This window comes from Eptatretus burgeri, chromosome 18 (genome assembly GCF_056783735.1).
Source record: "Eptatretus burgeri isolate ZD-2024b chromosome 18, Ebu_testis_v1, whole genome shotgun sequence".
NCBI lineage: Eukaryota > Metazoa > Chordata > Myxini > Myxiniformes > Myxinidae > Eptatretus > Eptatretus burgeri.
This window is the reverse complement of record NC_140978.1, coordinates 39123517-39145467: the sequence shown is the minus strand read 5'-3', so window position 1 is coordinate 39145467 and position 21951 is coordinate 39123517. Positions and strand designations below refer to the sequence as shown.

At 37.1% G+C, this 21951-nt stretch overlaps 1 protein-coding gene across 6 annotated transcripts in view; it reads left to right on the top strand.

Moving 5' to 3' along the window:
- HIRA (histone cell cycle regulator) overlaps positions 1-21951 on the top strand; it is a 264562-nt gene that overhangs the window by 222188 nt on the left and 20423 nt on the right. For 4 of the 6 annotated variants that reach the window (XM_085864313.1, XM_085864312.1, XM_085864310.1 and 1 more), the window contains 3 exons: positions 15738-15901; positions 16005-16093; positions 19373-19842. In XM_085864313.1, coding sequence (XP_085720439.1) covers positions 15738-15901; positions 16005-16093; positions 19373-19489 — 370 coding nt within the window. In that variant the 3' untranslated portion in view covers positions 19490-19842. Of the gene's footprint in view, positions 1-15737; positions 15902-16004; positions 16094-19372; positions 19843-21951 lie in introns of those variants that run through there. The other 2 variants (XM_085864311.1, XM_085864316.1) reach the window with 2 other exon arrangements.

Below are 21951 nucleotides of genomic sequence, written 5' to 3'. Positions count from 1 at the left end.
ATACAATGTATCAAGACACAAAAGACAAGTTTCAATCAATCCCTTCATTTGTAAAAGATACTGAGAAATATGTCGAGGATATAAAATTGAAGAAAGATAAATATAACAACTATTGGATAAAAACAATTATGGTGAATAATATGAGTTCTTCAATTTCCTTCAGTGGAAGGGCTCTTAGTATATCTGGAAGAACATCAATTGAAGTAGCTCAAACAAAAGTTTGTCCTCTCCTTCTGGCGATATATTCAAAACTAGAAAAAGCAATGAAACAAGAAAAAGTATCAAAAAAGAAAAACCTTATGGATGAAGCTTTCAAAAGAAAAGATAAGACCATCTGTAATGTGCAAGGAGAAATTTGTATTTTTTTCAACAACCCTAAAGATGTAAATCCTGTTGAGATAAATATATCAGGTGAAATGACATTTCGTTCAATCGTCGGCAAGGATCATTTTAAAATTACCTTAAATATAAAAAATGTAGTAGTTGAATCTATTAATGAAAAAAGGTATATAGATATAGATGGTAATGTTTTTTTCTACTAATTAAATACGAGTCATTATTCAACTGAAGATTTTGAGAGTGATGATGGCTGTTGGAACAGAAGACAGTTATGATACCAAGAGTTTGTGTTCAAATGATAGTTATGAAAGTAGTTTTATAGATGATTATGAAAGCACCAATGAAAGTACCGAAGATGAATTTTATTTGAAGTAAAGTTTTACTTTATAAATATGAATAGTTTACGAGATTTTCAGCCTCTTGAATTTCCTGATTCTCCACATGACAAATTTGAGAATTGTCCTGCGTGTGAAAGACGGGGATTAAACACAGAGTCAAAAGCCTACAAACAATGTATGTTCTGTGATTATCTTCTAATTAATGATAATGAAAAATATAAAAAGGAATATAATTCTTTGAGATTTACACCAAAAATGAATTACTTTACAAGATTGATTCGAGAAATGAATGTAAAGTACGAGAGTGATAATACACCTTTTCTTACAAGAGAAGAGACTGAAGAAATGACGACCATGTTTCGTGGATTGATGATTTATATTATTAACGATTGTCATTTTCAGGGAAATATCAACACAAGATAGTGTATAAATAAAATAATGGATAATCTTGAAATTTAACCTGAACTTCAGATAAAACATAGAGTTTCCAAAAAAGCCAATAAAGAAATGAAATAACCTGTTTTCCAAGTATATAAATGAATGATTTTTTACCCATTTTGGAAAATAAGATAAAATTTAACAACCATAAAAATCTTCTAAATTCATGAAGATCTCATAGTTGGTTCAAGCGGATGTGGAAAAACCTGCTTACTTTTAAAGATGCTCCTTACTCCCAACTTTTTAGATTATGATAATTTAATAATTTTCACAAAGTCGAGTTTTCAACCTGAGTATCAACTACTCTCACAAGGTTTTAATGCTGGTCTTCAAAAAGAAGATATAATCGGTTTATTTAAACTTCAAAACAAACTAAATAATTACAACATTGAAGATATAATACAACTATTTTGTGATACACAGAGATATAAAAAGAAATCAAAGCCGATAACTTGTATTCTTCGTGATAATACGGATGATATACCTTCTCCCCAAGATTTGGATAAATCAAAAAAGAACCTCGTTATCTTTGATGATTGTGTTAATGACAGAAACCAAACGGTAATGGACAGCTACTACACAAGAGGGAGACATTCTTCTTGTAATTGTATTTATCTTAGTCAATCGTACTTTCAACTTCCTCGTCGTTCCATCAGAAACAATGCTAATACTTTTATTTTATTTAAGTTAAATTCAATAGATATCAATAATTTTTGGAGAGATAATTGTTCTACATTATGTAGTAAAAAGGAATTTGGGGATTATATGAAGCACGCGACTGAAAAATATAAATATATTGTTGTGAAACAAGATGAGATATTAAGGGATATATTTTATATTTTATAAACAATTACATATATAAATGGCAACTATTATCATAAATATTTTGGGTAAATCTGCTTCTGGAAAAAATTATCATAAACTAAGGTTCTTGAATAATACAAATGAGAATATTGTAAATTTGCTTAAAAAGCACCATGTTGTTTGTATTGTATCAACAACAACTAGAGCAATAAGTCCTGGAGAAGTAGAAGGTGAAGATTATTACTATATTTCAGAAGAAGAACATATGTGATTGAGCAATGAAGGTCAAATATTTGAGGAGGTTTCTTTTGGTGCAACAAAATATTCACATTGTAAGAGTGAGTTAAAGAAACTAAAATCTGGTGGTCTTGGAATATTAGAAACTAATCCAGAAGGAATGAGACAAATTAATAAACATCTGAGCGGGGTTAAGATTTTATCATTCGGTTTTGATGTTGATGAAGAAACTCAACGCAAACGTATGAAAAGCAGAGATACAAGTATTGGTGAAGAAGAAATTACAACTCGTATTAATGTTATTAAAGAATTTGATGAAATATTTAAAGAAAAGGATTTATTTGAACACATCTAATTTAATGATGAAGAAAAGGAAAATTTCCCTGTTGACCTTTATAATTCAGTTAATGATATTTTCCAATAAATAAATGGATGTGAAAGAAGGAGCAAGAAGATTTAAGGAGCATCAAGAGTTGGTTTCAAATGTTGTAAAGCAACAGGAAGACATAAAGAAGAAACGCAGGCAGAAACTAACGGGTGAAGAAGCATTTGAAAGAAAACGAGAAATTTTTTTTAACCATGTTTAAAAACTTCCCAAGAAAAAATTATAGATGCTTCCACAGTTCCCACAATCGAATATACTCTGAAAAAACTTCACATGTGAAAAAATTTCAGTCAAATGACGGAGGAAGAATTAGAGCATGTCGGAGAATTAGAATATGATGATGGATTATTTCAACAACTCGAAGAGATTAATCAACCCCCTGATTATATTGTGAAGGCTCTTCAAAACAAGGAATATTCAGCAGATTCAAAAACCAAAGCAGGACTCATTCCAACAGAACAACCAGCAATATTTCTTCTTGCTCAAGAAAAGGGATTGATATTTAATGATGAATTAAGGTTCATGAGTTCTGCTCAACCTTCTGTTAAACTAATTCCGAGATTAAGGTGTCTTCTAACAAAAGATGGAAAACAAGGTTCAACTGTGAGGGATGAATCAAAGTATTTTGATAAACCATTGGATATGAAAAATAAGGATGATAGAGTATATATTGATCTGCTGGACTCTTTTAATTATAGGGTTAGTCTATCTGGTAAAAGTAAGAAGAATGAGAAGGAGAAACACATCATTCAGGCTTGAAGTCGGCTTGGTTCAGGTGTTGGTTTTCTTCCAAATGACCCATCACAATTAGTTAATAGACTGTTGTTGTTGTTGTTAGGTTGTAAGAAGGCTAGAAATAACAATTGTTTTAATGAAGCATCTGCCATTTTGGACCAGTTGTTTAACATGAAAATAATTAATAAATGTCAATACAGAGACATTTAATCCCATATTAAATAAGATGAGAAGCACAATCCTGAGCTTTAATTTCACAACAAGCGACCACACATCTTCATTCCCATCCCCACTCCAACTTGACGCAACAAAAGAATATGAGGCGTCTTTATTGTCCATGGAAACTTATAATACCTTTTTTAATATCACTGAGAAAAATGACAAGTTAAGTTATAATCCTGGAAGTGGATACAAAACAAATTACAGTTACACCCGGAGCATATGAGATTTCTCAAATATCTTACTAAATTGCTCGCCTTAAGAAAGAACAGGGTGATGAACCAAAAAATATTGTTATAGATATTCAAAAACATACTTCAAAATCAACGATTAAACTTAAAAATAACTATGAGGTTGATTTCACAATTGATAATTCATTTCGAGAGTTATTGGGTTTCTCCTCAAAAAAGATTGAAACTAATGGGACGTTTTACAGTGATAATGTCGTTCAAATATCCTCAGGAATAAATTCGGTATTAATTCACTGTGAATTTGATTGATGGTGCTTATAATGGTGGAATAAGAACAAATAATATATTCATTCAGCGCATACTCAACCTAAATTTGTTATGAATTCAATATGGAACCCAAAAATCTGGTTTATCTCCCTGTGTCAGGAAAAACCATATACAGAGTAAAGTTTAGGATAACCGACGAAGATAATCGCATGATTTCTTTTAATGGAGAAATTATATCCATCAGAATTCACCTACGTTAAGTTTTCCAATAAATAAATACGATTGTAATTGTGAGGAAACACGAGTTGGGAAAATATAAAATAATTACAGGGAATGGGATGTTCCTTTCCCCCATACCACAAGGGTGAAGGTATGTATCTTGGTAGAGGATACTATAAAACTAAGAGACAAAGCGGTGTCTGACATCAATTTAGAGGAGATGGGATAATTGATACTCTTATGGGTATCGGTTCAACTATTCTTAAACATAAAGACTGAATTGGTTCAACTGCTTCTGCTGTGGGAAATGTAGCTGGTGCGATAAAGAGTATAAAATATGCCGAAAAGGAATCTCATAAATTGCAAGCAATAAAAGAAATTAAGAAAGGCAAAACTCAGTTGTCTCCCCAAGAACGACGGAAAATAATTCAAATACTTGGGTCATGGTTTCAAAAGTTTTAACATCTTTTTTCCTCAATAAATACAAGTATGGAAGCAATTGATAGTATCTATGATTTGGATGATACCATTGTTATCTCAAACTCCACTACACTAAAAAAAGACTACTTTAAGGTAAATGCAATAACTGGAACAGACTGGAATGCAAATGGAACAAAAAGTTTTGAAATCAATAATCAACAAACTTATTTGAATCGAGCCGAAAGTTTCTTGTTGTGTAAATTTACATTCACTAAGGCTGAGAATAACACAAACGCTACACTCGAAAATGATTTCTTCTGGAAAATGTTTGAGAGTGTTCGTTTGTATATTGGAACACTAGAAGTTGAAGCGGTTGATTTTGTCTCTGCTACATCTGAAATGATGAAATTTACATGATATTCATTTAGTGATAGAATGGGAAAGGGAGCTGTTGAAGGTTTTATTCCTGATATGGCAATGGGAATAAAAACACCCTGGATATAGTCAAAGGAAAGGAATGTATAATGATGAGACAAAAACAGGTAATAGTTTCACTGTGGCAGTTCCTCTTCAAGGTATATTTGGATGTTGTGATCATGATAAAGTTCTGTATGGTCTTAAAATTAGATTTCAACTGCAAAGGATGATAATGAAAATAGATTGCTTTTTGCTGTGGCTAATGCTTTTGCTCTTCAGAATAAATTTCTAATTGATGAAATTAGTTGGTATATTCGTGAATATACTCCTAATCTTAAAACAGAAGAGATGTTGAATAGAAGACTTAACTCAAATAAACCACTCAATGTATCATACTTTAAAAGAAGATGCCAACACGTTGAACTGAACCAAACCACTTACACGTGGAATTTGGTTGTTCTGGAAGGAAAGCCACGATATCTGTGGCTTATTTTTTAAAAACCAGATGGTGATACTGGTACTGATAAGAATAATGCGTTGAGTGATAATGCCAAGGTGAAACAACTTTGCGTTTCTTGAGATGGAACATTTTATCCACGAGATAGATTGGAAATTAATTGGGGAAAAAATGATTATGCTGAAGCATACATTTTTACCAAAAGGTTTGTAAAAGTAATGGAAATAAAGAACCCATTTTGGATATGACAGCATTTAAAAGTCTGTATACAATCTATGCGATTGACCTGAGTGCTCAAAAGGAAACTATAAAGTCTAATCGAGTGGATACTTCCCTATACATTGAAAGAGAAGAGAGTGAAGAAGTTGATACATAGTGTTTGCTTTTGGAAGAAACAGAATTGCAGATAAATACAGATAATGGTGTTATGATTAGTCTCACATAATTTTTTGTTAAATAAATGAGTGGCAAAGTACCAACTGGGATATTTGTTAATCAAATCAATCTTCATAAACTATCATCTTGTGTTCAAAATCAAAAGCCTTGTATGATTAACGTTAATACAATTCAGAGGAAAGGAGCAGTAAGAATTGATGTTTTGCTCACAAGAGAACAGGTGAAAATCTTGAACGATACTGGCTCACTTAAAATTAAAATGTCAAAACCATTGTTGAAGAAATATTCAATAAGAGAGACGAGTGGAGTTTCTCCCATTTCTAATTCCTTTATTTGCTGGTTTAAGTGCGGCTGGAGCATTGACGGGTGGTATTTCAGCAGCGGTGAAAATTGCCAACGAAAGGAAGGCTCATCTCCGGGCTCAAAAATAATTGGAAAGACATAACAAAGAGTTGGAGAAACTAATTAGTGGAAGTGGTATAATTGTAGATTTTGCTGAAAAACTTGAAAGTCTGCCTGATAAAGCGAGATTGTTCGTTGGAGATATGCTTTCTTCCATTGCACAAGCAGGTGTAATATTAACTCAAAGGGATAATGGATTATATCTTTCTAATAAATAAATGAGCATTGATGAGTGGTTTAAAGAATTTGGAAAGAATACAACATCAAATTTAGAACTTATCTAATATTGTAAGAAATTAAAAATGCATTATGTGTTTATTTGTATGAGAGATGAATTAACAAACGTGTCTAAACATACAAAGAATATTGTTATGAACTTAGAAGATAATAATGGGAATGGTTCTCATTGGGTTTGTATTTTTAATCGTCAAGACAAATATTATTTTGATAGTTATGGTCTTCCACCACCTGTTTAAGTCATAAAATTCTTACAGAATGGTGTTTATCAAACATTTCAAGTCCAATAATTAAATTCCAAGTGTTGTGGTCAATTATGTCTTTATGTGTTATTTCAACTCAACAAAAGTAAAAAAATTTATGACATTATTTTTAATCTAATATAAATTACTTATGTCAGAAAAGATGGTTCTATCTTTGGTGTATCCCAAGAATGGATATTGAGTTATCAAATTATTACACAAAGGCCCAGGCTGAACAACTATAGTATAGCAAAAAATATTAATATGAAAAATGCTTATAAATTAATAAATTATCCAAGCCCGACTGACGCGAATGACTTGGTGAGATTAAGTGATTTATCACAATATATGTCCTTAAATAAAACGGCACGTTTTGTTAAACAAGTAGAATTTACAACCACAACACCTGGTTCAACAAACGATACACCTTTTCTTATTAAATTCAATTAACTGCTTTGTATTGAATTTTATAAAGAAGGAAGAATAGTTAATATGAGAATAGAGAAATGGAGGTATAATATTATATGTGTGATTTAGGATATAATGGTCTTTTTAAATCAACCTCGAAGACCTCCACGATTTTTATCAGTCTCGTGAAGAAGAATATTATCCTCTTGGTAAGAATCAGGAGATATGTGGAAGCACAATTAGCAAACAACAAATACACAATTTTGGGAATGGGAAATTATATGATAGTGAAGCAATATGATAGTGAAGCAAAATTATATGATAGTGAAGCAACTTTATATGACAAAGAAGGAAGGAAATTGGATAATTTTACAAAGTCGAGAAATACAAACTGATTTAACAGGAAGATGGGGGTGGTATTACGTGTCATCATATTAATGTCATATATTTTTGATACATAAATGACAGCAAGAAGGCTTCAAGAAAATTATAATTTTTGCATTCAAGGATACCTTCAAGAAAAGGGTGTTCGATTTTACATTCCTTATGAACTGGAACATAGACACGGGCAATTTTCAATTAAAAACTGGCCTGACACTGATATAAAAAAAACCCACAAATGGAGATTTGATTATTATATTAAATAAAAATGAACTTCTAAAGGTGATGGAATATAAAACTCTTTTAGAAATCATCAAAAAATCTTATTGGCTTCCTTTATGAGAAAAATAATTGTGGATTCAAGAGTATCGCAGAATCCAGATGAATATATGTATGACAAGTCTGAAGACAACGATGGTTCACGAGCGCTATTTGACGATGTAGATTGTTTCAGATGTCAAGGATGAGACAATGTGATAATGTTTGACCAAGTTATAAAAATGATCAACATGATGTGGTACGAGTGACAGGTTATTAGCTGCAAAATGTCGAAAACCCGGTTTCGTTCAACAACTTTAAAAATTTGACCTTTACATAGCCTTTAAAGGTCACAAAACAATGTTGTGGACATTAAAATAAGGAAACAGGATACGTGCTATAGCTTAATGGAGTTAGTTCGTCGAAGAAGGTCGAAAACCCGGTTCGATTCCCACAACTTTGAAAATTTGACCTTTGTGAACTTTAAAGGTCAAAGGTCAAGGATTATGACCTTTGGTGCAAAACTTCCTCTGGAACATTCCAGGAACAATATAACGTCATATAGGCTATATGGCATTTCGCACTCCTCGGATTATCCATACTTTGATGAAATCAGCATAAAAACAAACTTGAAGGGGCGCCACGGGCAAGGTGTTCGAGATAGAGCAAAATGGTTTCCAGACTTTAGGTGGGGAATGACCTCAAGATTATCCATAAAAAATATTGTCATCCGAGCTCTCAAAGTTTGGGCGGTCGTATGATTTTTATATCAAAATTCTAAATTTTCTAAGTTCGTGACCTTGGGACGAAAATGAAAAATCGAGCTCCGTGGGGCTATGCAGGTGCCATTGGGCTAACCAAATACCGAAACCCCTGCCAGATTCGACAAACCCCTCGGAGAAGATGGATTTTTATGTCAAAATCGCAATTTTCTAAGTTCGTGACCTTGACCTTGGGGCGAAAATGAAAAATCGAGCTTCGTGGGGCTATGCAGGTGCCATTGGGCTAACCCAATACCGAAAACCCTGCCAGATTCGACAAACCCCCTATGAGAAAATGCAAATTGAAATCGGCTACCCCCTAAAAACACATGTTTTTTGGGCGTGGGTCTGCCCATAATGGACGCACGACGCCCATTTTCAGGAAAACACAACTAGATCATGATATTAACCTCCCACCAAAATTTTATCAGGATCGCATCAAAACCCACGGAGCTATGCTCGGGACAGACAGACAGACAGACAGACACACAACAATAATGAATATAGTGGTCACTTATTTTTTCGTGAAAATATTTTTTTGTGAACCAATATTCTGTGGTGAAAGTGGTTCAGTAATAGTAAGGGATGAGGAAGGAGTTTACGAAACTGAGACAAGAGAGAAGGAGGAGAGGGAGAGGGAGGAAAGGGAGAGAATAAATAAATATAAAAATATGGAAACCAGTGAGATTATAAAAAGATCAAAGGTATTACAGAATAAAAATCAATCTCAACGCACCGAGGAGGAAAACAAAGAATTGGCAAGTATATTCAAAATATATGTGTCAAGACTATTAACATCGGTTTCAGGGAGAAGATTTAAATGAGAGAAAGAAGAGAAAGAAGGATAAGATTATATTATTGATGATGTTCATGTAATTGACTTTAATTATTGTTTTATATTTTTTTCTTAAATAAATGGAGGAGAGAGTGAAGGCATTTCTAAGGATTCTTTATGTTTTCAAAATTAAGATTCAAATGTGCATGTTGGAAACTAAAAAGGTTTTCGCACTCTGTCGGAATTTTTCACATAAATAAATGAGTTATTGTCTAAAATGTAAAAAGAAAACCAAGAGTAAAAATATCTCTTATGTTAAAAGTAAAAATATTAGGGTTATACAAAAAGGTACATGTTCGGTGTGTGACTGAAAAAAGAGTGAATTAATCACCAAACACAAACGAGGGGGAGATATACAAAAGTTTTTATCAGGAAGTAAATTTACAACAATTGGAGTACCAGGGGAATTACATCTACCAGGGTATTCTTTCTGTGGTCCAGGAACAAACTTGAATAAAAGATTAGATGAGACTGACAATCCTAAACAGTGGAGCAAACCTCCTATCAATAGGGTTGATGGAGTGTGCATGAGGCACAATATTGATTATCAAAATAGCTCAACATTGGAAGAAAAACATGAAGCCGATAGAGAAATGTTGTATAATTTGTCTCTGATACAAAATCCAACCTTGAGAGAAAAAGGTGATCGGTTCATCGTGAAGAAGATGATCAGTGCTAAATTGAAACTTGGGCTTGGAAATTCGAAAAACTTATAGGCTCTAATGATGTCATTAAGATTGAAGAGCTAATAATGATTGAACTTTTAAATTCATAAGTAAATTTAGCTGATGAATTACATTAATTATTAGCTAATTAAGTATTAGCTGATGAATTACATAAACCAATAATCACAAAGTTTCATAGAAGGAAGATTTATTCCAAGGAAGTTGATTATATCTGGTCCGCTGATTTAATTGAACTCAATAATGATAAGGGGTACAAGTATGCTTTAACCGTTATTGATTTTAGAAGTAGATATGTGTGGGTTGTCCCTTTGAAAAACAAAACAGGTAATACTCTTATGTTGTCTTTCCAACAGATATTCAATAAAAGCAAGAGAAAACTGAAAAAATTGTGGACTGATGAGGGTACAGAGTTCTACAACAAAATATTTATGAATTTTCTTTAAAATAACAACATTACATTATACAGCACCTTTAATGAAGGAAAAGCGGTTGTTTTTGAGCGTTTTAATTGCACTGTAAAAGAGATACTATATAAAAAATTCACTCAACTCTGTTCTCAACAATGGTTATCTTTAATTCAGGACATTGTAGATAAGTACAACGACACGATTCATACCTCAACAAAAACGAAGCCATCATACATTTACAAAATTAATATATGAAAAAGAGATTTATGTCAGAAAGCCTAAGTTCAAAGTTGGTGATATAGCAAGAATATACAGGTGGAAATCTCATTTTGAAAATGGTTATAATACCAAGTGATGGACAAATGAACTTTTTAAAATTGTTGATGTCGTCGGTACAGTTCCTTGAACTTACAAATTATGTGATTTAAAGGGGGAAGAGATTTTAGGTTCATTTTATTCACAGGGATTACAAAAGACAACGATAAGTTGAAAAAACCCCTTGGACTTACAAATTATGTGATTTAAAGGGGGAAGAGATTTTATGTTCATTTTATTCACAGGATTTACAACAGACAAAGATAAATTGAATTTTTTTTTTACCCCACCCCTTTTTTAAACCCCGCCCCTTTTTGACTCCGCCCACACAAGCCCCACCCACATAAGCCACATCCACACAAGCCCCACCAACAGAAACCCCACTCACGCAAAGCCCACCCACGCAAAGCCCATCCACGCAAACCTCAACCACATAAGCCACATCCACATCCATCATATCCACATAATTCGTGATGAGTTTATCAGTTCCCATACACAACATGTTTAATTTTAAAAATTGCTCCACCCACACAAGCCACATCCACACAAGCTACACCCACACAAGCCCCATCCACACAAGCCCCATCCACACAAGCTCCACCCACACAAGCCCCACCCACCAAAGCCCCACCTACCCACACAAGCTCCACCCACCCTCACAAGCCCAACCCCCCCGTACGCCCCCACCTTTGACCCACCACCCCCCTCATCCCACCCCACCCTTCCCCACACACACACGGGGAGGGGAGGAGAGAGGGATGAGGGGGTGGTGGGTCGTTGGGGGAGCGCACCTCCCCCACCCCTTTTTTACATCTCCTTTGTTCTTTTCTTGTAATTCAAAACCAGATAATTATAAGGAAAGTATTTATAATTAAACAAAAGTAATAACATTGAACAAAATCTTCTTTCGCAGCAGTCTGATGGTTTGTTTTGGTTTTGAAACTCGATCAACATATTCTGTTCAAAACAGTGAAGAACAATTAAGGTATATAAAGATGATTATATTATGATATTAATAAAATAATAAATATAACATTTACCTCCAGAAGATTGAATGTCGTGTCAGATTCCTCCAGAAGATTAAGTTGTGTGTTTGGTTCATCCAGACAGGTGTTTAAACTGAAAAATAATTATAATAATGAGTCAGACAGACAGAGATACGCATGCACACACGCATACACACAAATACACACATGCACACACATATACACACACACACACACGTATACACACAGATGGAGGCAGAGATAAAGACAGAGGGAGAGAGATAAAGACATACAGACACACAGAGAGACAGAGTGATAATTTCTCACCTTTGACTCGACTCATTCAAGGTTAGAGGACGTGAGAGAATTTTTTTCAGCCAACAAAAATGACATTAAATTTTCTTCTGAACGATCGAATGTCTTCAAAAAAGTCATTCATTTTTAGCCACTCATCGTGTAATTCAAAGGCCTCCTGTTCTAGATCAGTTGTCAACGATGTTCTTTTTGGGGACAACCTGTTAGAAAAAGACACAATAATTATTGGATGTATAGTGATTTCATTCTGTATAAAACAACAAATAATGAATTGGGTTAAGGATCTCACCTGTCATCTTGTGAAAACGATTGATCCGCAAGGTCGGAGGAATTATCTGCACAATCCATTCTCTAAACAAAACATACGAAGTCCGAGCAATAAATACGAAGCTCAAGTATACGAAGCCCGAGCATATGAAGCAATAAATAGCCTCCTGTTGATGACGTCATGGGAGATTACACAACAATGGGTTTTTCAGGGTGTTTCCCACATAGGAAATGACTTCGGAATTTTTTGGGCTTGGTTCGTGCGAGGCAGCTTGGCTGACTCCAGACTGACTCATTTTAACACGAAAATGAAACAGCTTGCTTTGAATGATTTTGAGAAAACACATTTAAAAGCTGTTTTTGCTTGCTTTTAGCTAATCTTTGTTCTGTTAGTGTTCTGATGATTTAAGATATACCCATGAGACACATGGGCACAGAATATTTCCTCATTTTCACAGCACGACTGTGCTCTTAAAGGCACTTCCCCATTTTACAGAACCGAAGGAGGGATAGTGAACTTCCCTTTCTTTCGTGCTTGAAGAGATAAAGTGAATATACTCGATGGAAATGAATGTTATAAGAAAATGAAGTTATTCCCTAAAGTAGAACATGGGCAAATATTTGTTGGTTCGCTCTTTGAGTGGAATGAAAATATAAAAGGACTGTGATTATGTTGGGGGGAAGAAGTGCTTTAATCAGTAAGTCTCAATCTTTCATAGTCTCAATTTTACATTTGGTTGTATGGGAGGGAAGGGGATAGGTGGGGAGAAAATCAGTCTCCTATTTTGGGCTTTTAGGGCTCGAGTCAGAAAGTTTTTCCCTTTCCCCCCATTCATTTGAATGGGTGTCCCAGAAGCCCCATTTATCATCTACTGTTGCGCTTTTGTTCACCAGCTCTGTATTCAGCGGATTGCCTACGAGTCTGGTGTGCAGCTGTCACACTCTTGTTCACCAGCTCTGTATTCAGCGGATTCAGAGGACTGTCTGTGAGTCTGGTGTGCAGCTGTGTCAGGCTCTTGTTCCTGTTTCTGATAGTCCCCGTCCATTGTAGCCTGCTGATTCGCTGTGTTCATGGTTGCAATTATACGGTGGTTATGACATCAAGGCTGGAGACCAAAGCTGAAATTTGAAGAAAAAAAAGATGCCTATTTTACTCCAAGGGGTCCCAGGATTACACACCCAAAAAATGGTTGCGATCAGTTCAGCCGTTTTTGCGGTACCTAGGAACGAACGGACGGACGGACGGTGAATTATAGTAAGACGACGTCATCGGTCATGTTGTCTGGCAGCCATATTGAATTGAAAATATGTACGTTAATGTTCTGTCCCTATCTGTGATATGTTCTGTCCTGATTAACTGTCCCTCCCTCTCCACATCGGCTTGCAGGTCACTGTTTACTTCCCCCTTCTCCCTCCTATTTGTTCATCCGCTTCTTGCATCCCTGTGTTGTCCCACACTCAATGTGTTGCCTGCTTCCACCTATCGCCTTGCTTTTTCATGAGCCTAGCCTTTGTATGCAAAACCCTGGATTATAGTACCAAGAATAAAACTGCTTTTGTTGGCCTGGTTAGTGTTCTCAACTGAACCAATGGCTCATGATGCTTAGAACCAAGTCTCACATCCCATTTACCATATACATTTGTCTATTTTCACCCAATGTCCTTGTAATTCCCACTGAAGTACACTCATGTTGAGTAATATCACTTTTAGCTCACCTGGACTTTATTCCGGTGAGCTTATGCGATCGAGCAGTGTCCATGGGTAAGTCAGTGAGTGAGCAAGTGAATCTGTAAACGCTTCAGTCATTATCGCTTGAACCAAACACCTGATTTTGATGAAACTTTGCCACAAGCTTCAGATGCATGCCTTACGAAGGTTTATTGACCACGTCAAAATCTGCGCTCATTGAAGGGGTCTTTTCGGGGTGGTTTGACCTGCCAAAATAGGTATTTGCTGTCTTCTTCAAAGCTACATACACAATTTTGATGAAACGACCACAACCTTCATCACCCATGATGTACCAAAGTTTGTTCATGGCATTAAAAAAAATCAGGTTCTGGGGGGGGGGGGGTTGCAGGTAATTTGAGTGACTGTTGCTGCAGATATAGGTGAACTTCAGGACCCTATGACATATATATATATATATATATATATATATATATATATATATATATATGTATGCAGTCATCCCCCGTTTATTGCGGGGGTTACGTTCCAAACCCCCCCCCCCCCGCGAGAAGTGAAAATCCGTGATGAATGGATGCCTCCCAAAAAAATCAACTCGTCTGGTCTGGTCGGCGCTTCGAGGTGCCGGAGATCGACTTGTCTGGTCTGGTCGCCTTGGCAGTGATCAGGTTCGAGGTGCCGGAGATCGACTTGTCTGGTCTGGTCGGTTTGGCTGTGCTCGTTCAATCGCGGCAAACTTTTTTCCTTCCCAAAGCATATATCGAGCACCTTAACCTTCTCCTAGAGCGTCAGGACCTTCCTCTGGCACTTCGGTTCCTTGCCAGAAGCCTTAGAAGGTGCAGGGCGTTTGGGCGGCATCGTAGGGTTTCGAGAAAAAACGTAGAAAATATTCGAAGTTCACAAGCGAAACTTTGTCTCAGGCGTTGTGTGACTGGTCGAGCAACACGCGTTATAATTTATTGCTTAAATAGTTTATATCTTATATATTATTACCGTGATATACCGGGGGAATCCGCAGAAAAAAATAGTTAGGTTCCAAGGGAAAACCCGTGATGAACCAGGGGCGCGATAGGTGAACCGCGATATAGCGGGGATTACTGTATATATGTGTGTGTATATGTATATATATATATATATATATATATATATATATATATATATATATATATATATATATATATATATTCTGATTTATGTCCAAGCTCCTCCATGACACCTAGATATTTTTCTTAACTTCTTCTAAAATCCTCGCTTTGGCAGAAAACATCACTGAAGAAGAAAGACTAACTCTTGTTGGATTCATTGAAGTGGAAAAGCAAAATAATTGTCATTTGTGTGCTTTTGAGAACCATTCGGCAATGGGTGTCTTCCTTTGTGGGAGGAACACAGATGTGCACAGCCATACCCGTTGCATTGACGGCACCTCAGAAGGAAGGCTTCTTTGCTCGGATCAAAAGGTTATTTGACCGCTCGATGAACTCCATGAAGAGGATGGAGAATGTATTGAATAATGTGACGTGAATGCAGTTTGTCAATGGTACTTTGTTTTTCTGTGTGTGGGGTGATGGAGCTTTTGTAATGATCCTCGTAGTAGATATGCTGTAGATGATATAACCTGAATTTCATTGTTGTCAAATACTTATTGGACTGAAATGTTTGTTCTCGTACTTTGTGTTGTCTGACCATAGCAGTGGACGGCAAGCAAGTCGTTTGGCTTCTCTCGGACCCAAACTCCGTGGGGCTGCTACACTCATCCATTTGGAAGGGCAGGTTGCTGCAGCCTTGGCACTCCATTCTCCATCAGAGTACCGTTTCTGGCTCCTGAGCTATGCACGCTACTTGACGCACGAAGGTTTGGTTTAATTTCTCAGCTTGTTTGATGGGCTTGTTCACCGACGGCTCTGTCTAAAAAGCTTTATACGATGATTTGTCATTTTATTTGCTTGATTTTTCAGGGCTTGAGTCTCGTTTACGGGAGCTATGTACTGAACTATTGGGTCCAGTTCCAGTTTCGTCGTCCAGTCAATGGGATCCGTACGTGCTGGTAAGTTTTGTTACCTTACTGCTGAAACAGGATGTCCTATATTTTTATCCGCATGCTTTTTGAAGAAAACGGGAGATATTGCCATTGGCTCTGTTTCTGTATGTCTGTCCATCTGTCATGCTATCTCCTCCTAAATTGTTGGGCAGAAATTCACCATACTTTGTAATTATGATCAGCACATGGCAAGAATGTGCAAGAACAATGCAAATTTTGACCCCACCCAATGGGGTGGGGTCAAAAGATCGAATACCGAAAAATGCAATTACGTGCTCATTTTAAACATTTTAAAGTGAAACTTTGTTTTTAAATGTAAATTGAATTGACAAAAGACAACGTGCTCAACGAGTGCCATTGTAATTACCCTCGCCGAAGGAAAGGGCATTGCGTTTGAGTCTGTCTGTCTATCTGTCTGTCTGTCTGTTTGTCCGCACAGAATTTTCTTGTTATTCTCCACAACCGCTTGTCGGATTGAGACGAAATTTTCACCATAGGTGCGATGACTCATGTGGTATGCCTTAATGATAATTATGATGTCATAGGTCACATGGTGTGGCAGCCATATTGGAAAAACAGAAAAACTGGACTTCTATCTCTGAAACCGCACCAAGGAAAAAATTGAAACTTGGCACACAAGTACTCATGGGGAATAAGTGTGTTGCTGACCTAATAAAACTGTTCAATGTCCTCAGGTCTGTCTCTGTTTGTCTGTCTGTCTGTCTCCATCCGTCTGTCAACAATTTTTATTTTTTTTTATCTCCTAGACGTATCGGCCGATTGAGTTCTAACCTGACACGATGATAATACTAGTTGCTCCCGATAGATCGTCTGAGCCCTTTTTCACATTTTCGCCACGGGGTCAAGGTTACAGGGTCATCAAGTGAAAAATGACCGATTGGTCGAATGGCCTATAAGGAAGCATCGGACAGCTATAATGCATAATGGGTTTCATAGGGATTATTAAGAAGATTTAATTCGACGAACTAGTTTCTCGTTACCTCTGTCGTCTGACCCTGTTTATTGGGCAACACTGCTTCGCGCGGTTATTTTAAGTTCAATTTAAATTCTGTTTTCACTTTTCATCGTCGCTAAGGTTGATTAACACTCGCTTGCATCAAGTTTTGTGAAAATTGAATGTTTATATCCTCGGTCTGTGTGGAATGCATTGCAGCGAGGAGTAGCTTCCATGAGCTTCCATCCGTTTCCATGCCATATAACGAGGCTGTCTTAAGATCTAGTCGATTTCTGTTTTCACTGTTGGGACCTTCTGGTGGAGCTACATGTTTAATAAAGTTAATTTTCATGCAAATCCGCTCAGAAACACACTTTTCATGAGGAAAATGTATTTAATTCAAATAACCGTGAGACTCTGGAAGGGACACCACATGCTTTCCGTTCACCGCTTCACCTCGTAACCTGTCCTCCTGAGGGACTGCTTATTCGTAGCGTCTGTGAGATTAATGTTTTTATTTTAGATGGTTTGGGGGTGTGCTCTTTAAGTATCTGAAATAATTCCGGTGAAAAACGGACTTTTTAAGATTTTGTTAGGACATTTCATCCGATGGCGAGCTGACTGGTTACTGAACGCCGCGCAGACGTGCAGGCATTGAGTGATTGAGCTTCTCAGTGGCCCGAGGATCCTTTTTAGTTGGGGTCCAGCTCTGTCCTGGATACAGCCATTAAATGCACACACTTAGAGTGTTTATTTCATGGCCATAAACGTGGGTTTGAAAATTGTATAATGATGATGGGAATGATTCCTTGAATATGGAGATTTTTGCTTCGAGCGGCCTCACGTGTTTATTTTAAATTTAATTTGAATTCTGTTTTCACTTTCTGTAGTCGTTCAGGTTGATTAACACTCGGTTGCATCAAGTTTTGTATCCGAGCTGACCATCAAACCCGCTCAGGTGTATTATTATTATTATTATTATTATTTTTAATGACATCATCGTTGCATATGAAGAACACTACATCTGATCAGTATGAAAATTTTTGAGGATCATCTTGGGATAAAATGGTCCACAGAAAAAATAATTGATGACGTCATCAGTCATGTGATTCAGCAGCCACATTGTTTTAAAAGAAAAAAAAGATGATATCATCAGTCATGTAATTCAGCAGCCACATTGTTTAAAAAAAAATTTTTAAACCTTCAAAAATCTTCATCTCTGAAGTGGCTGAACAGATTGAGGTGAAGCCTTACACGTATGACCGTCAATCCATGAGGATAAAAGTTTCACACATATGTCGTCATTGGTCACATGGTTTGTCAGCCATATTGGATTTACCCTCGAATCCATAAAAAATCTTCTCCAGAACAGTTGGACAGATCGAATGGAAACTTCACACAAGTGTTCCCCAAGCCTTGTGTGTACAATTTTGTTCAGGAATAATTGATAGGTCACATGGTTTGGCAGCCATATTGGATTGAAGAAAAATATTAAATAATGTTTTCTCTGGAACTGCTTCATCAATCGACATGAAACCTCACAGTTATGATCTAGTGGTGATGCAGAATACATGTTTTAGATTTCAACTTGATCGGACACATGGTCTGGGAGCTATAATTATTTAATTTTTTGATGTTAGGTTTTTTTTCTTCTTCCTTTTATTGAATAAGGGTCACTTGGCTGTGCCTGGATGGGTTTGAAGGTAGAGGAGCAGCACCTGAAATGTGAATCTTATCCAGGTTCCTCGTGATTACTTCATCTTTGCTTTTTGCTTGTTTGGGTTTCTTCTGATTACTCCATTGCAGGACTGTATACCTATTTGGTCTTCCATTTGATTTGATTTGAATTGAATTTATGTTGATGCCATTTAAAATTCAAGTGAATAATAATTTTTAAAAGTTCAGGTTTGGTTGTTATTTGTTGGAAGCCAAACTCAACATGAGGATTCCATGCCGATGGCAAGATCCTTTTTATTTACAAAGAAATTTGCACGCATCAAAGTTTGCCGATTTGTAAAAAGCTAAATCATGGAGTTTAGGATTATTATTATTATTGTTCAAGTTGTATGCCTAACTTGCATTGTGACAAGAACAACTTGAGCTATTTGAGGGGTATTTTTTAATGAATATCTAACTTTAAAACTTTTCAGGTATTAATTTATTTTGTGTGTACAGGTAAAATGATTATTTTCTGCTGCCACCCCCCCTCCTTGCCCTCCACCCCTTTCACATGCCCTCATTCCTCATACCGCTAGCTCCCATTGACACATCATGGAAATAATCAAGAAGTGTCTTTTTTTTTCTTTCTTTTTTTTGTCTGCTGTTCCCAGGGTCTCTCTCGGCGGGGTCTGCTTCGTGAGGTGCTGCCTTTGTTGGGTACAAACTTGAAGTTACAACGATTATTTAGTGAACTGCAGGAGCAGTTAGAAGCAGCTGCAACGGATTGACTTTTTAATAAAATAAAATAAAAACATTCATGCAAGTGCACAAACAAATGGATACTTTTCCTTCCGATGAAACGCTGCCTCCTACACGTTTGTCTGTTTTTTATACTTATCGACCCAAAACTCCCAAAGAATGCGTCATCTTTAAAATACTCCTTGGCCGAATCGTGTCACTGGGTAAGGACCAGGGAACATGCGAACCAGGTTGGGTTTGTAATACAAGAATAATCATTCAAATGAGCGCTCGATAGTACAATCCCATGTAGCAATATTTCATTGACCACATCAAATGTCATTCCTGGTCTTGGTTTTTGCTGAAGGCATATTTTGAATGTGCATTAAAATATTTTACTTTGCCCCTCTGAGTATTGTATTGAGTATCAGCTGCTCTGTTGTGTGTCCAGCTGTTTTATTTAATTATTTTATTATTCCACATTTATTTTTCTTCTTTATTGGCATCAATGAGGATGCTATCAAAAAAAGATGAAGGCTCTTTGATGAATCGATGTCCAACCGTTAGTCGGCATAGTCCAAACTTGAGTTTATTGAAAGATAAACACAAAACAACAGACCGACTTCACACTGCACAAAGCAAATGGTGATTGGCTGTTCTTTCCACTCCCTTCTCTGCTCTTAGTGCAGCAACATAGCATCATAAAAGCATCTTGTGCTTGTGCATCATAAAATGCACAAATTGTGCACACAAGTACTCATGTACTCAGTATGCACAGATTGTGCATTTTACGATAAAAGCATCCACTTTGGCACAGATGTAGAGTCATGCCTGACAACAATTTTCTGAAATGGAACCACGAGAAACTCCACCGATGTGGGAACCACATGGATTTCAAGATGGCTGCCATTCAGGATCTGCTTATATCATTATTTCTGGTTATTTTAGGGCTACATACTTCATTCCAGTGTCTATATAGACATTGTTTGGGTCAAGGAATCCCTTTATGCTGATTACAAGCTTATTACATTGAAACTTCTTCTTTTTTTTTTAAGTACAAAAAAGTTATTACATTGAAAAACAAAACTTGTTAATCTTGTTTATTACATTGGCCCAAACTTTTGTTAGGTTTTGAAATCTGTAATTACAGAGATTCAGCCTTAACAGGCCCCTTCACATGTACAAAGTCCAGTGCATTTAAGTTCAGTCTTTTTGCACTTACACTTGCCACCACATTGTTTCCTGCAACCACAAGAGATGAGCTCGTAACATGTTTTGGACGCTTCAGGGAGTGTTCCATCATCATCTTTCTTGACATGCACCTGTCTCACTGACTCGAGCCACCACTCTCTTTGCCCACATCGTCACGAGGAAAGGTTTTCTGCAGTGAACATTTCGTTCCTCGTGGAACAGAAGGTTTCTTGGCATAAGATGTGACTGGCTGCACCTCGGTGTACTGCCATGGAAATTGGCCACCGGATCTGCCATTGGATGTACCTCCGATGATCACACTTTCCCTGTATCTCCCCTGTCCTGTATGGGCCGGGTGTTGTATCAGGGAGATCGCTGTTCCATGGAAAGAATCTTGTGCTGTGGTGGAGCTGGGATTGTGATTAATGTTATCTACAGCTGCTGTCGTGAAAACTCCTTCCCGGAGGCTTGGTGGGCAGACAACCTTCTCCTGTCGAAATCATTCATAGACGCCATTGCCAATTTCTGCAGAGATTCTGAGAATTCAGTCATTGGAGATGCTCATACCAAAGCTAGCCAGAGTGTCCACCAGCTCCGTCTTTCTGGTGTGTGAGAGAACCATCAAACCAACATACATCGGTAAAGGGGTTTCTTGCTTGACACTGTGTCTGACATGTGAGCGTGGCTTGGTCTACCTCTCCAAATAAGCTCTCCACGGCTTGGCTTGTTTACGCTGCCAGCGCCCTACCTCGCCGTGCATCCACCCACAATCAGGTTCAAACACCAATTGACATCACCTCGTCGCCTCCAGGAACCAGGAACGCCAAGAACCAGTCGGACCGAGCAGAACTATCAGGAACAGTCCAACTGTCATCAACCGCCAATGCTGCTGCTGTCACCAACCGTCAGGATCTGTAACAAACCATCATCAGGATCTCTCACCAACTGTCATCAGGGCAGTCCTGCCATCATTTAATAGGTGACCAGTGTGGACAGAGCCTCAAGCTCGACTTCAGCCAAATCCAGCTTGCCTGTTGGCACATTCCTGCACATCTCACCTTCCATTATCGCGGACATTCTCTCCTGACCATCGAATGAGATGCAACTCCCAATTAACACAGGCCTGGCTTATGACGCCATGTTTGGGGCGCTGGACAAATGCCAGAAAGCAGCCATTAGCCAAAACAACTGAGTGGAAATGTGAAGCGCTCACAAAACATTAACGGGCAATTATCACCTCTTTGTTGAGCCCGATAAGAAGAAGAGCCGGTTAGCCTCCGTCGAGCTGTTGAACGAAGTGTCGAACGTCGATGAAAAAGGT